Source organism: Pan paniscus, chromosome 10 (assembly GCF_029289425.2).
Source record: "Pan paniscus chromosome 10, NHGRI_mPanPan1-v2.0_pri, whole genome shotgun sequence".
Classification (NCBI taxonomy): Eukaryota; Metazoa; Chordata; class Mammalia; order Primates; family Hominidae; genus Pan; species Pan paniscus.
The window spans coordinates 29,529,287-29,543,052 of record NC_073259.2 but is presented as its reverse complement, the minus strand read 5'-3'; the positions used below and the strand labels follow the sequence as shown (position 1 = coordinate 29,543,052).

Genomic DNA, 13,766 nt, shown 5'->3' with positions numbered 1-13,766 from the left:
GCTGCAGAGGGAGTTGGCTGTACTCTCACTGGTGCTTGGCGCTCACCTGTTCCCTGGAGTGGCACCGGCTGCATTCCAGGCGGGTTCGCGGTCCCCGGCCCCCGCCCCCCAGCGCCAGCGCCTTGGGGACCTGCTGTAGAGCCGCAGGAGAATCGAGCTGCAGAGTCCCAAAGGGTGGGATGCGGCGCTGCCTTTCCCAACCTCGTGGTTTCTTTGTTGTTCTCCCCTAGGAAGTGTCTAGTTGCAGAGGCTGTAGTATTTATTCACCATCTTCCTTTACCTCTTTTTTTTTTCTTTTAAATCTCCTTCCCACGTTAAAAGTAAGTGTTTTGTATTTCTGAATCCGGAATAGCTGTGATTATCAGATGAAACATAAACCTTCTCTCTGCCCGTATTCTGTTAGAAGAAAAGTGGGGTGAAAGTGACCTGGTTTAAGCTTTTGCATGCAGGTGGCGAATCAATTTCAGTTAAATCCTCTTGCTCATTTTTGATCATGAGAGGATAGTTGTGGTTTTGGCCAACTAACCCCTGCTGGGTTTCACTATGAGAAGGCAATCGGCATGATGCCCAGCAGGTGCCCCGGAAAAGTCAGAAGAGCATATTGGTCAGACATACAGGGAATCCTTGTAGTGTGGCAAGAATAAGTCAGCGCGGGACCGAATTTCCTGGTCTTTGTTATCAAGCAAACGTCATGATTATACGCTCCTCCATTCAGCACCTCGCGTCTGGACAGCAACCTCACTTGTTTTCAGCGTGCCTTAAAGTGTGCGCTGGGCTGGAAACGCTCCTGTGGCCATTGTTATAACCGTTCTATGTTTGGGCAGGACTTCGTTTAAACCACCTCAGAGAGAGGCGGATCCATGTGGTACTTAATATTCCTTCGGAGAAAAAAAAAAAACTTATCTATCCAGGCAGAGTATGGTTATGGCCCTGAAGCTTTAAAAGGAAATATCAAGGCATTGATTGGATGCCTGGGATTCTCTGCCACAGCTTACTTTGGAAACCTAGGACCCAACTCATGAATTTACAGCGCTCTTCCAGGGTTCCAAGAACACCTGCATACTGATACAGGCTTGCAAAAATCAGATACATCTCTTTCCAGCTTCTTGACTCCGTGTATATATATATTTTTTAAAAGACCAGTCTACTTGATTACTTACTATTATTTCATAAATTCTGAAGATTGCTCCTATTCATACCAACCACTAAGAAGTGGAAGTTGTGGAGAAGTTTTTAGTACACCTAATCTGCAATCAACAATCTTAGAAACAAAAATGCCATCATTTGACTTTTGAAATTTGTAAAACTTAATGTTATTGATAGTATTTGGCATTTCTTGGTCCTTGAACTTTTGGGCAATAATTCCTTTAAAAAATGGGGCCGGGTGCCGTGGCTCATGTCTGTAATCCTAGCACTTTAGGAGGCTGAGGCAGGTGGATCACTTCAGATCAGGAGTTTCAGATCAGCCTGACCAACATGACGAAACCCTGTTCTACAAAAAATATAAAAATTAGCTGTGCGTGGTAGCACGTGCCTATAATCCCAGCTATTTGGGAGGCTGAGGTGGGAGGATTGCTTAAGCCCAGGAATCCAAGGCTGCATTGTGCTATGATTGTGCCTGTGAATAGCCACTATACTTCAGCCTGGGTGATATATTGAGACTGTATCTCTTAAAAAGAAGAAAAGGAATTGAGACTGAGATAGGTTAGATAAATTGTTTCAGTCTAGGAACCAAGTCGAATGGAGGACTGTATGACTCCAAGCCTGTGGTGTCATTTTTTGTTTTTGTTTTTGCTTTTGTGGTACTCCAGGCATCTATGTAAACCACCATCATATGTAGTAAGGCACTTTCTATTGCTGTAGGGTATTTTCCTATTTTAAGAATCAATATGCTTACCTTTTGGCAAAATTGACTAAAATTTAGTAAAGATACATACTTTAAAAAAAATTGTGATGATTCAGTAGAATCAAGCTTTTACTAGTATTTTTGATATAACTTGTTATAGTCTCCAAAAATAACATCTATTTATGTATTTTTCTTTCAGGAGTTGATACCAAGTTGAAATTCACTCTTGAGCCATCTTTAGGTCAAAATGGTTTTCAGCAGGTAATTTTGGTTTTGAAAACACTCTTCTTTTGGGGGTACCAACAGGGCACATTGAGATATATTCTCAAAGTGGAAATAACGTATTCTTTGATATGAATGTGAAGATGAGTCACTTCAACAATATTTCAGGTAAAGTAGCTTTTGAGCTACAAGTGGCCTGGGTTTATATTTGCAGTGACAAATTTTGCACTTTCTATTAATGGTACATGTGTGAAAAATTTTTAAATGAATAAATTTCACACCTGTACCATAATGTCTTTAATTCTGAACCCCATAATATGTATTTTGGCTTATTAACCAGAGCTTCCCAACCATTTTGTTTGTACTGCAAAGGGGTCACAGATGTGTTAAGGGTGCCCAAGGGGTGGGACGTGGCACAGTAATAGCCATGGACTGATCACTTCTGTCTGAAAGAAGCTTTGACTGTTTACCCCATTGTGCTGTGCAAATTTCAGCACATTCTATGAATGTCAAGATGGGAAAAAGATTGCAAAGTGCTTATCTAGGTCACTGTGATCACCTCCTGGGATTTCTTCTTTGTTCCTAGTGGTACGATGCTCTCAAGGCAGTTGCCAGGCTATCCACAGGAATACCAAAGGAATGGAGGAGAAAGGTAAGGAGGACTCATAGGGCTAGAATACAGAAGGATCATCACTGCCCTTCTTTAGAGCCTCTGGAATGTCAAAAAATATATTCTAGGTTTAGTTACTTGAAAACCTGTCTTGATTATTCATTCATGCAATAAATATTTATTGATTATTCTGTGCCAAGTAATGTTCTAGGTTCTAGGGATATAGCAATGGAAAAAAACAAAACAGACCAAAGTTTTTTGTCCTCATGGAGCTTACAATGAATAAAATATAAAGTATGTCAGATGGTAATAAGTGCCATGGATAAAAATAAAGTGTAGAGAGAAATAAAGAGCGTTTAGGAGAAAAGGGGTAAGGAGGTGGAATTTTAAATAGCAAGGTGACATTCGAGTAGGCCCCTGAAGGAGGTGAGAAGCCAGCCATGCAAGTACCTGGGAGGAGATACTCCAGGCAGAGGGAACAGCCAGCGCAAGCACCCTCAGCCCTCAGGCGGGAGCATCTTGCATCTGGGTTGTATTCAAGCAAAGATGGGGTGGGGTGGGGCTGGGGCACAGTGAACAAAGGGGGAAGCAATAGGTGAGGGGGTCATAGAGGTAATGTGGTGGGTTGAGGGGTGGCAGATCATGGAGAACCTGGTAGGCTATCATAGGTCTTGGGCTTTTGCTCAGTGTGAGCTAGGAAGCACTGGGAAGTTTTGAGCAGGGGAGTGACATGATCTGACTTTTATTATGAACGGGCTACTCTGGGTACTGACTTGAGAATATGAGAGACAAGGGCTGAAGTAGGGAGACCAGTAGGAGACTTGCAGTAGCTCAGGCAACAGATGCATCAGGGTTGTGGTAGTGGAGTTGGAAATCCTAGACATATTTTGAAGGCTGAGCTTACATGAATTCCTCTTGGATTGAATATAAGGTATAAAAGGGATGTCAAAGATGACTTCAAGATTTTGGCCTGAGTGATTGGGAGGTAGAATTACTGTTTACTCAGATGGGAGGAGTAGGTGAGGTGTGTGTGTGTCTGTACGTGTAGGTAGGGTAGGTGGTGGAATAAGTGATTGGTTTTGGATCTGTTAAGGTTGAGATGCCTATTAGATATCTAATTTGAAGGTATCAAGTGAGCATTTGGATATATGCTTCTGAGGTTAGGAGAGAAGTCTGGCTGGATATATAAATCAATGTTTATTTCTGCTAAATCATGTTTAAATACCAAAACTTGAAATACACACTTAGGATATTAATTTATAAGCCTAATCTTTATATTTCTAGAATTTGAAAATTGAGGGTTCCTCAAAATAGTCATAAAAATGACATTATGAAATATAACTTTCAGAAACAGATTTTCTGGATAAGATAATCAAAGGGTAAAAATATCCAGTGGCTCTTTTAAAAAACTTACTCATTATGGGAGCCCATCTGTCAGTTTTGTGTATGTGTGTGAGAGGGATGGTTTAAAGGCAGAGGCCACTCCATGGTGAAAAAAAGCCCCATTCACCATGAGTGACCAGATGGCTCTTGCCTAAGTATGGAGAGCAATACAGAGCCAAGTAAAACAAGCTTATGAGATTATACAGGTTATTCAATGAACAGAAATACAATTTGAAAATCTTCTTGGTTTGTCTTTCTAACAGTATCCCTAATGCCTGGATTGCTGCTTGACACATAGTGGGAACTCAACAAATATTTATTGAAAGAGTAAATGAAAGGCCCTAAATGGTGCAAATCAGTACAACAAACATTTCAGTGAGACTCTTGTAGATTTCTACTTATGAGTGATAGATAGCTGGTCTAGGGACACTTCCCATTTTCTTGTCGAATGCAATAACTACTTTCTAATAAAGGTGAAGTTATATATTCTACTTTGGCATTCTCCTTTGTCTATGTAATATTTTAGGTTTGGTTGACCTTGGCAGATCATTATTTGCACAGTATAGCCATTGACTGGGACAAAACCATGCGCTTCACTTTCAATGAAAGGAGTAATCCTGATGATGACTCCATGGGAATTCAGATAGTCAAGGTAATGCCCCTGAACTTGGCCTGTCATCCTAATATAGAAGAAAGACTCTAAAAGCCAGTTGCTTTTTGGACAGAGGATCAAATGATCTCTACCTTCTGGTTTGAATGTCTGTATATTTTCTGCCTTCTCATTTCATTAGCTTTTTCATGGGGAACCTTGACAATGTGTTGTCTGCATAAATTTAAATGTTACTGGTAAGAAGAAAATATTTGCAAATGAGCTTTCATTCACAATCAACTTATTAATCTTCCTCACACTACAGGAAGGACGCTTTGTCATGGGTCAATGATGCCAACTGGATTTTTATATAAAAGTCACTGATTGAAAAAGTTAGTTAAGTATATTTCATATGAGAATGATTTGGTTCTTATTAGGGTCTTTGATAGTTTCTTAACTGCCAATTTCTAAAGACAGGTTCACAGGTGGGGTCTACTTCCAACCAAATACTTGTGGGTTCAAGCCAGCTGTGTAGGCAGTTGTGGCTCGCTTACCTGGATTATTACAGTTGAACAGAGCCTGGTGCTAAAAGCCAAGGATACTGATTCTGTTTGATCCCAGTATTATCCTCTTACATAAGGCTCTAGCACATGGTTTTTGATTTTATATGAGTACATTACAGTGTGATACTCAGCTGGGGTTTTAAAAGGAAAGTTGTTTCATCCAAATTTTGGCCACCTCAAGATGGCTAATGTTTTGGCATATTTGGAGGTTTTTTTTTAAGGAGGAAGTACTAACTAAAATGAGCTACTTTCTGTTCTAACTTGGTTTCAGACAAATGCTAAAAAAGTTATGCAATTTTACATTGTGTACTAAAAAGCCTTTGCATTATTCACATTTAAGCTATATATTTGGAATTTTAGAATATGTTTCGCAGAGATGAAGTATCTCATATTTGAAATATTTCCTTTTTGTCTAACTGGTGAATTAAGGCAATGCACCTTTTGTAACAATCATCTTATTAAGAGTATCTTTTGTTTTCTCATTGAAGTGAATGCTGTGTCAGTTAATGACTTCAGCTCTTGAAAATTGTAGTTCCTGCTTAGTAATTAAATTATAGATATTGCCTTCATTAAAGCATAGCAAATATTTCTGTCTTTCTTATATACATTCATAAAATAATTTGAATAGAATGATTTTTCTCTCTATAATCACATTTTTTGCTATTTTGATTTCACTCCTTTATGTTATTTAGAGTTTTGATAGCTAAATATTATACTTTATTTGTAGAAAGGAAGAATGTTAGCCTCAATGATACATGTATTGCGATGACTATTGTTTTACCTGAGAAATATTATTAAAACAATCAATTTACATGAAATTATAATGTAATTATTGTTAATTCTGAGCTACTTTTTGTGGTAATCCTGGAAACGTTTTAAGTTGAAAGTTTGCCTGACTGAAATTCCCCTTGCAAATCTCTCTTAAACAGCATATTACAAAATATTATGAAAAAGAAAGCTAAAAATGCATTTTGGCTCATATGTATAAAAACATACACATTTTAAAAAAATTTTATGTTGATAATTTGACTCTGTTTATTGAGTCAAAAAAAAAAGGTATTGTTTTGGAAAGAATATTAGGAGTTATTTTTGAAAATATTGTTTCCCTTCCATTTAGGACCTTCACCGCACAGGCTGTAGTTCTTACTGTGGCCAGGAGGCTGAGCAGGACAGGGTTGTGTTGAAGCGGGTGCTGCTGGCTTATGCCCGATGGAACAAAACTGTTGGGTACTGCCAAGGCTTTAACATCCTGGCTGCACTAATTCTGGAAGTGATGGAAGGCAATGAAGGGGATGCCCTGAAAGTGAGTAGCAGGCTCTGACAAAGGCAATGGACATTCTTCTGAGAGTGAGAAATTGGAACCATAATCTCTCTTCCTTGATGTCTCATCCTTTTCCAAGGTGTTTGCCACACCTTTGTAATGACCTATGATAGCATTTCCTCCAGGTTAGAGCCATGTCAAGTGACAGATTCATGTAGCTGCCAACTATGAGGCAAATGATTATGTGTTTAGTCTCATTTATAAGACATCATATTTTTAAAGCAAGTTAAATATTAATTGTATTAATTATTCATTGCTGTTCAACAAATTAGCTGCTTAAAACAGCAAATGTATTATCTTACAGTTTCTTTGCGTCAGAAATCTAGGCACAGCCTAACTGCCTCAAGGACACATCACTGTTGCTGTTGGTTGGTGTTGCGATCTCATCTGAAGGCTCAATTGGGGGTGGGCATTGGCTTTCGAGTTTGTTCATGTGGTTGTTAGCAAGATTTAATTCCTCACAGGCTGTTGGACTGAGGCCACGGTTCCTTGCTGGCTGTTGACTGGAGGCCTTTTATAGTTCCTTGCCATGTAGCCTCTCCATCTCTCAACCCAGTGGCTGGCACCCCCAAAATGAACATGAGAGTAAAAGATAGTGAGCAAGGCAAAAGAGTTTAAGTTACAGATTTGTAGTCAAACATCAGAAGTGACATCCCACTATATTTCCATATTCTGTTCTTTAGAAGCCAGTCACCAGGTTCAGCTTATAGTCAAGGAGAAGGGCTTATACAAGGGTGTGACTCAGGGGTCATGTTAGAACTGCCTCCCACACTAGTTATGCTTAATTTTGATTGGATTGCCTTATTGAGTTGCTTTACTCTTTCATATTTGGAGCAAGATATGGAGGAGTTGGGCTGAGAGTGAGTGTCTAAGGAAGGTGTTTGCATGGAGAAGCATTATGGAATTGACTTACATTAATATCTTTTAATCTTTAATGCCTACGACCTTTATTAGTTAAAACAAATTTTAAAAACATGTTGAGATGGGGCACTAGTGATTTAAGCTTAGTTTGCATGTGTGTCAGTGAGTCACCAGAAATAGAGTGCTTATGAGAAATGAAGCATTTTAAATGTGGAGGCTAATGCCTATTTGCTTAAGGCAATGTGGGATTACTAATTCATATTTGAACCTTTAAACTGCTCTTGATTGCAATGCTTTGTGATGTATGAGATAGATACTTAGTCTTCGTGTTCAAGAACCGCCCCCCGACACAACCCCACTCCCAACAACTTGTGTTTGACTATGGTGAATACCTTATTGATACTGTCAATCACTGATTAATGTGATGTGGAAAAATAAACAAATGTTCCTCTTGGTTTTATACAAATGATGGTGGACTAGTTATAAATCCAGCTTGACATGATCTAAATCTGTATTCAACCTCTCACTTTTTCCATTGATGTATTTAAGGAAGCAGCTTTGAAGTTACTTGTTCATCAAAAAGGTGAGGGTAGGAGAGGGAGGAAGGCAGTGACAAATACATGACTTTAAGATGTTTTTTATTAAGAAGCAATTTTGTTTACTCAGTCTATCAGCTTTCATCAGTTTTTTTTTTTTCAGATGGAATTGGTATGATGATAAAATGGGAATTGTTCTCTAGAGCAATTGGAATAAGTGAATCAAGTTAGGGGGTCGGATGGAGATGTTCAGGGAAGGAAATGTACATGCCAATCAAATTATAAAAGGGCTCAGTAATACTTGAGAAACTAGAAATTAAAAACTCACATAAAAATAGGGATTAGATAAAGATGAGAAACTGAATATTTCAGCCCCCATGAAAATGGGCTCCATGCAATGAGATGATGTCATCATCCTTTAAGAGTGTGTAGATCTTGTGTTTAGACATTTAATATGCAGAGGAAGGTTGGCTTCATGAAGAAACACTTCTGATGTTGAGGAAAATATTGGACATCTATTTTTTCAGCATGGCATCTACAAGTCATAATTACTAGGGAAACATATAGTTTATTAGAAATAGGTGAACCATTTTTCCTGCTATTTAGCACTTAAGTTTTTACTTAGCAAATCTTTTATTTTCAACCTTTTGTTAAAAATTCAGAGCTCTCCCATTATTTAGCCAAATCTTTTTTTTTTTTTTGAGATAGAGTCTTGCTCTGTCACCCAGGCTAGAGTGCAGTGGCATGATCTTGGCTCACTGCAACCTCCACCTTCCAGGTTCAAGCAATTCTCCTGCCTCAGCCTCCCGAGTAGCTGGGATTACAGGTATACACCACCACGCCCAGCAAATTTTTGTATTTTTAGTAGAGATGGGGTTTCACCATGTTGACCAGGCTGGTCTCAAACTCCTGACCTCTCAGGTGATCCTCCTGCCTCAGTCTCCCAAAGTGCTGGGATTACAGGCATGAGCCACCGTGCCGGGCTTTTTTTTTTTTTTTTTTTTTTTTGATCTAAGATTTGACCTTGGAAATACAGTGGTGGGTGGTTTGAGTGAGCTGGCTCTATGTCTTCACATCAGACATTGAGATGCCTTCAGATAGAGAATTTCACTGTCACAGGAATTAGTATGATAATTGAAGAATTTTTTTTTGCTTGTTTTCATGTAATTTTGAAAGATCATAATTTCTCAATAAAAACCAAATATCTTTCTCAGCATTATGTCTTATCCTTAGATGAAAAATACAACAGTTGTCAGTGTACATCCTTTACGTCTGCATTCATGATCCTGTAAATTCCTCTAATCCTGATCCATAGAGTGCTAGGTTCCTGCAAGGGTACTCTACCATGCTGAAACTTGCTCTCCTCATCAGCTGCTGCCTCCCAGAACCTCCTCTTCCCGCAGAGACAGAATTTACTCCTTTCTTGTTGCTGAGCTCTTATTTGCAAGATGATGTTACGTGTACCTGGTAAATTTTATCCTAACATAAGAAGGCTAAGGCCTTCTGGGTCTGGCCACCTTACAACAAAGGAGAGGGTCCTCCTCAAGAGCATGCCCCTGCCCTACTGACTTGTTCAAAACTGTGACCCTGAAAAGTGGAAATTATAAGCTGGGGAGGAGGGGAAAATGGGCCCTTGGCAGGGTGGGAGATTTTTGTTTTTGTGGGGCGGGTTAGGGGGTGGAAATAGAGTTTTATAGTATCCTGAATGTCAAAATGTGAGATAGCTACTTTTCCATCGACATAGAGCCCATTATATATATAGAACCAGTTATGATTTTGTTCTTAATTTTGTTTTTCTGGTGCTTTTGGGAAGGAGCTGGTCTTTTAGGGAATGGGTCAGGTACATAGCATGCCAGACCTTTTAAGAATGAAGCCGCCTGAATTAGCACCTGGATACTCTTCAGAGAACTGCAAACAAAGAAAGTAGAGGTAGTGATTCAATACTATTATAACTCTGAAAATATCTGACTTCTCCGATTCCACTGTACAAATGAGCCTAAACATTGAATGGAAATACATGGTTCCAGGTATTTTTGTTGGTAAGAGTTTGGTGGGAAAGAACCAGGGATTGACATACAGAGCTCGTATGTGTTTGGCTGGGTCATTCTAGAGGTTCTTGACATTTTAGGAAAGGTAATACAAGTAGAAAAATCAAAATGAAAATAGCAATTTGAAGAACCTCTATAACAACCTTATGAAAGAAATACAGATTCTGAAAAGTACTATTTGTTCAAGCAAAGCATAGTTGCATTTTCCCAGGAAGCGGACAAAGAGCCAACATGAGTTGCTCTAATAGCCCAGGTTGATGGTGAGTAAATCTTGAGAGCTGCTTCAGTGGGGGTGTTTTATGATAGGCCTGCTCTTAGTTTTCATATTGAGGTTGTAAAACTGTGCTGACATCAAGGAGCCAATACTGAGGCTCTGCTGGCTGCTGCACAAGCTTGGGCTTTGTCATTTCTCAGAATGACGCTAAGGGTTGCATAATCACAGCTACTTATGGGCCGAACTCAGGTCTAGCAACCCATCTAGAAATTTCAGACAGCAGCGGACTTGGGGTCTGAGTTACTTAGATGATTATGCCACATGCTCCCTAGCCAGGCTGTAGGAGAGCCTTGTAAATCTGGAACATTTGGTACTGATGCATTTAAGGATAGCGTGCTTTGGCTAACAGCGTTTTATCTATTTGAATACTTATTTTCTCTTTTGGACGTGTTGGGATCCCAGTTTTTACAAAGCAGTCTTAAGCTTTATCTTTTTTTCTTTAGATTATGATTTACCTTATTGATAAGGTACTTCCCGAAAGCTATTTTGTCAATAATCTCCGGGCATTGTCTGTGGATATGGCTGTCTTCAGAGACCTTTTAAGAATGAAGCTGCCAGAATTATCTCAGCACCTGGATACTCTTCAGAGAACTGCAAACAAAGAAAGTGGAGGTAGGTTTCAATGCTATTATAACTCTGAAAATATTTGTCTTCTCTGATTCCACTGTACAAATGAGCCTAAACATTGAATGGAAATATATATTTCCAGGTATTTTTGTAAGAGCTTGGTGTAATGAAATAGATTTTTAGAGAATGAAAACAAAACTGACAATAACAAAAGGCCACATGTTGAACCTCTAACTGGTCATAATTAGGAAGTCAGTGAAGAGCCTAATACTAGTACCAGATCAACAACTGAAATGATGTACTCTGGATGGAATACCATGTACACATCTTACTATCTAGTTAAACTGCTCTAAGCTGGCACCAAACCTGTAGGAGTCTTTAAAAATGAGCTACAGGTACAATTTAGTACAAACTGGTTTTACCTGAACCATTGAGATTATGAAAGAGTAGCTAAGAGCCGCTGCTATCTATTGGGCATCATCCAGCTTTTGGAAGTATCTGAGCTCATAGCTGTCGTCATACCTACTGCTTGTACTTCCCTGGCTGTGCGTACAGAATCGTCAGGAGTTTGTTGTGTTTCCTCCAAACCAGTGGTCCCCAACCTTTTTGGCACCAGGGACCAGTTTCAGGGAAGACAGTTTTTCCACAGACCAGGGCTTGGGGATGGTTTCAGGATGATTCAAGCATATTTATTGTGTACTTTATTTCTATTATTATTACATTGTAATACATAATGAAGTAATTACACAACTCACTGTAATGTAGGATCAGTGGGAGCTCTGAACTTGTTTTCTTGCAACTAGATGGTCCCAACTGGGGGTGATGGGAGAAAGTGACGGATCATCAGGCATTAGATTCTCATAAGGAGCGCGAAACCTAGATCCCTCACGTGCACCGTTCACAACAGGCCTTGTGCTCCTATGAGAATCTAATGGTGCTGCTGATCTGATAGGAGGCAGAGCTCAGGTAGTAAACAATGGGGAGTGGCTGTAAATACAGATGAAGTTTTGCTTGCTGCTCACCTCCTGCTGTGTGGCCTGGTTCCTAGCAGGCCACGGACCCAGAGATACCTGAATGTCTCTAGGCATTTCCTTCTAAACCATTTGAATAATCTCATTTAACTTGGCTCTGCAGTATAACTGTGTAGATTTTATAATGCTTCCGGATAGGCCAATCTTCCCTGTCCCCTAGTCAGACACACTTTAGTGAGCTACATGTTTAGTGAGGAACAACCTCAGATTCTAGTCTCTGAACAAAGATACTCCCATTGTTCATAGGTAAGGAAGAAGAAAATGAATATAGGAAAACAGACATCTTTTTGTTTACACTTAGGTATAATTGTACATATTGGCTGTAATTTGAAGGGAGGATCAGTGTAAATATCTAAATATTTATATTTCATAAAAATATATACTGATCACATAAAGTAAGAGGGAGTACTATGTTTTTAATAAATTTAGAAATTTCAAAATTTGCTGGACGCCAGATCTTTAGTTGGAAATATTTTTAAATGTAATGTTTATTCTCTATTTTGGGATTTGCCAGCTATCTTTCTGTTAATGATTTCTAGTTTAACTCCACTGTGGTCTGAGAACTAAGTATAACTTAAGAAGTTGATAGATAATTTATAGTGAGCAATTTATTCTTATCAAAGCAGCATTTGAATATAAGTGGGCATTATATGATTTTGAAAATCTGATGGCTTTTGCTTTTGAGAGGCTGAAGTCCTTTCTTTTTCTTCTATTTTTGGTGAGGAAAACTTTCTCCTTAATTTTCAGCTCACTACAATAGGTAGAGCCAAAGTAAGTTTTAGGTTAAGATTTCTGAAGTATTGTAAATATTTTTTGAAGTTCATATTTGTTAAGCATACCTGTGTTCTTCCAGAAACATGGCAGAAAAAAGAACAAGAGTTTAGAAATATGAAGAAATCAGTCAGGAAATACAACAAATTTGAGTGGACATGGAAGACTAGAAAAGGGTATCTGCATATGCTGCCAATCATCAGTTCTGAAGGAATTGAATGTGTTTGTTTTATTTCAGGTGGATATGAGCCCCCACTTACAAATGTCTTCACGATGCAGTGGTTTCTGACTCTCTTTGCCACATGCCTCCCTAATCAGACCGTTTTAAAGATCTGGGATTCAGTCTTCTTTGAAGGTTCAGAAATCATCCTAAGGGTGTCGCTGGCTATCTGGGCAAAATTAGGAGAGTAAGTGATTTCCACCTTCTGCTCTGTTCTGTGATGTTGAGGGCCTTAAGCAGTTTTTGTGCTCTAATGTGTAAAGCATCAATATTTAAGTGAAATGAGAAAGTTGTGAACTTTTAAAATTGCTTTAGCCTCCTGAAATCTCAGCAGGCTCATTGCTGGCACATACAGTCTATTTTGGAGAAGGGGGCAGACGCCTTTAGGCCTGTAGATTCTCCCACTCCTCCTCAAGTGCTTGTGTCCTGGCTGGTTCACTCTTTGTCAGCATCTCTTTGGACACTAGTTGGGAAGAGGGAAAGGAACTTAGGTGGCAGAGAAACTGAAAGATCTGGTTAGGAGTAGGTGAATTTGTTAGTTAATATCATAATTTGAATTATTGATGAATCTTTATTTTGTTCTGCCTTTCAGGGCTGTGATAAAATCAAATGAGATAACAAGATATCTAGCCTGGTAGAACACATAGAACTTCTTTCCTTTCATTAAGAATTAATTCTCTGTTGGAATCTGTTACTGCCAAAACATATTACCAAATAGATTTTGCTTATATTCTTTACTAGTAGCAGGGCTGAAAAAGATAGGGTATTTTTCATTCACCTTTGATATATTATGATTACTACATAAATATTGTGCCTTTTGGGTAACGGAAGAAGCATTAGGATGAAACTTATAGTTAAGAAGCAGTGAAGTTTTTACCATTTCTCTTCTGGAGCTATAAATGACGAGTGGGTTCCCACAGACAA

The 13,766-nt window shown here is 38.9% G+C and overlaps 1 protein-coding gene across 5 annotated transcripts in view; it reads left to right on the top strand.

Annotated features, from left to right (window-relative positions):
* Nucleotides 1–13,766, top strand: part of TBC1D30 (TBC1 domain family member 30) — a 119,305-nt gene that overhangs the window by 66,477 nt on the left and 39,062 nt on the right. For all 5 annotated transcript variants that reach the window (XM_034935511.3, XM_024931248.4, XM_055096507.2 and 2 more), the window contains 6 exons: nucleotides 2,046–2,107; nucleotides 2,655–2,720; nucleotides 4,588–4,713; nucleotides 6,331–6,516; nucleotides 10,697–10,865; nucleotides 12,861–13,029. In XM_034935511.3, the coding sequence (XP_034791402.1) occupies nucleotides 4,648–4,713; nucleotides 6,331–6,516; nucleotides 10,697–10,865; nucleotides 12,861–13,029 (590 nt within the window). In that variant the 5' untranslated portion in view covers nucleotides 2,046–2,107; nucleotides 2,655–2,720; nucleotides 4,588–4,647. The remainder of the gene's footprint in view (nucleotides 1–2,045; nucleotides 2,108–2,654; nucleotides 2,721–4,587; nucleotides 4,714–6,330; nucleotides 6,517–10,696; nucleotides 10,866–12,860; nucleotides 13,030–13,766) is intronic.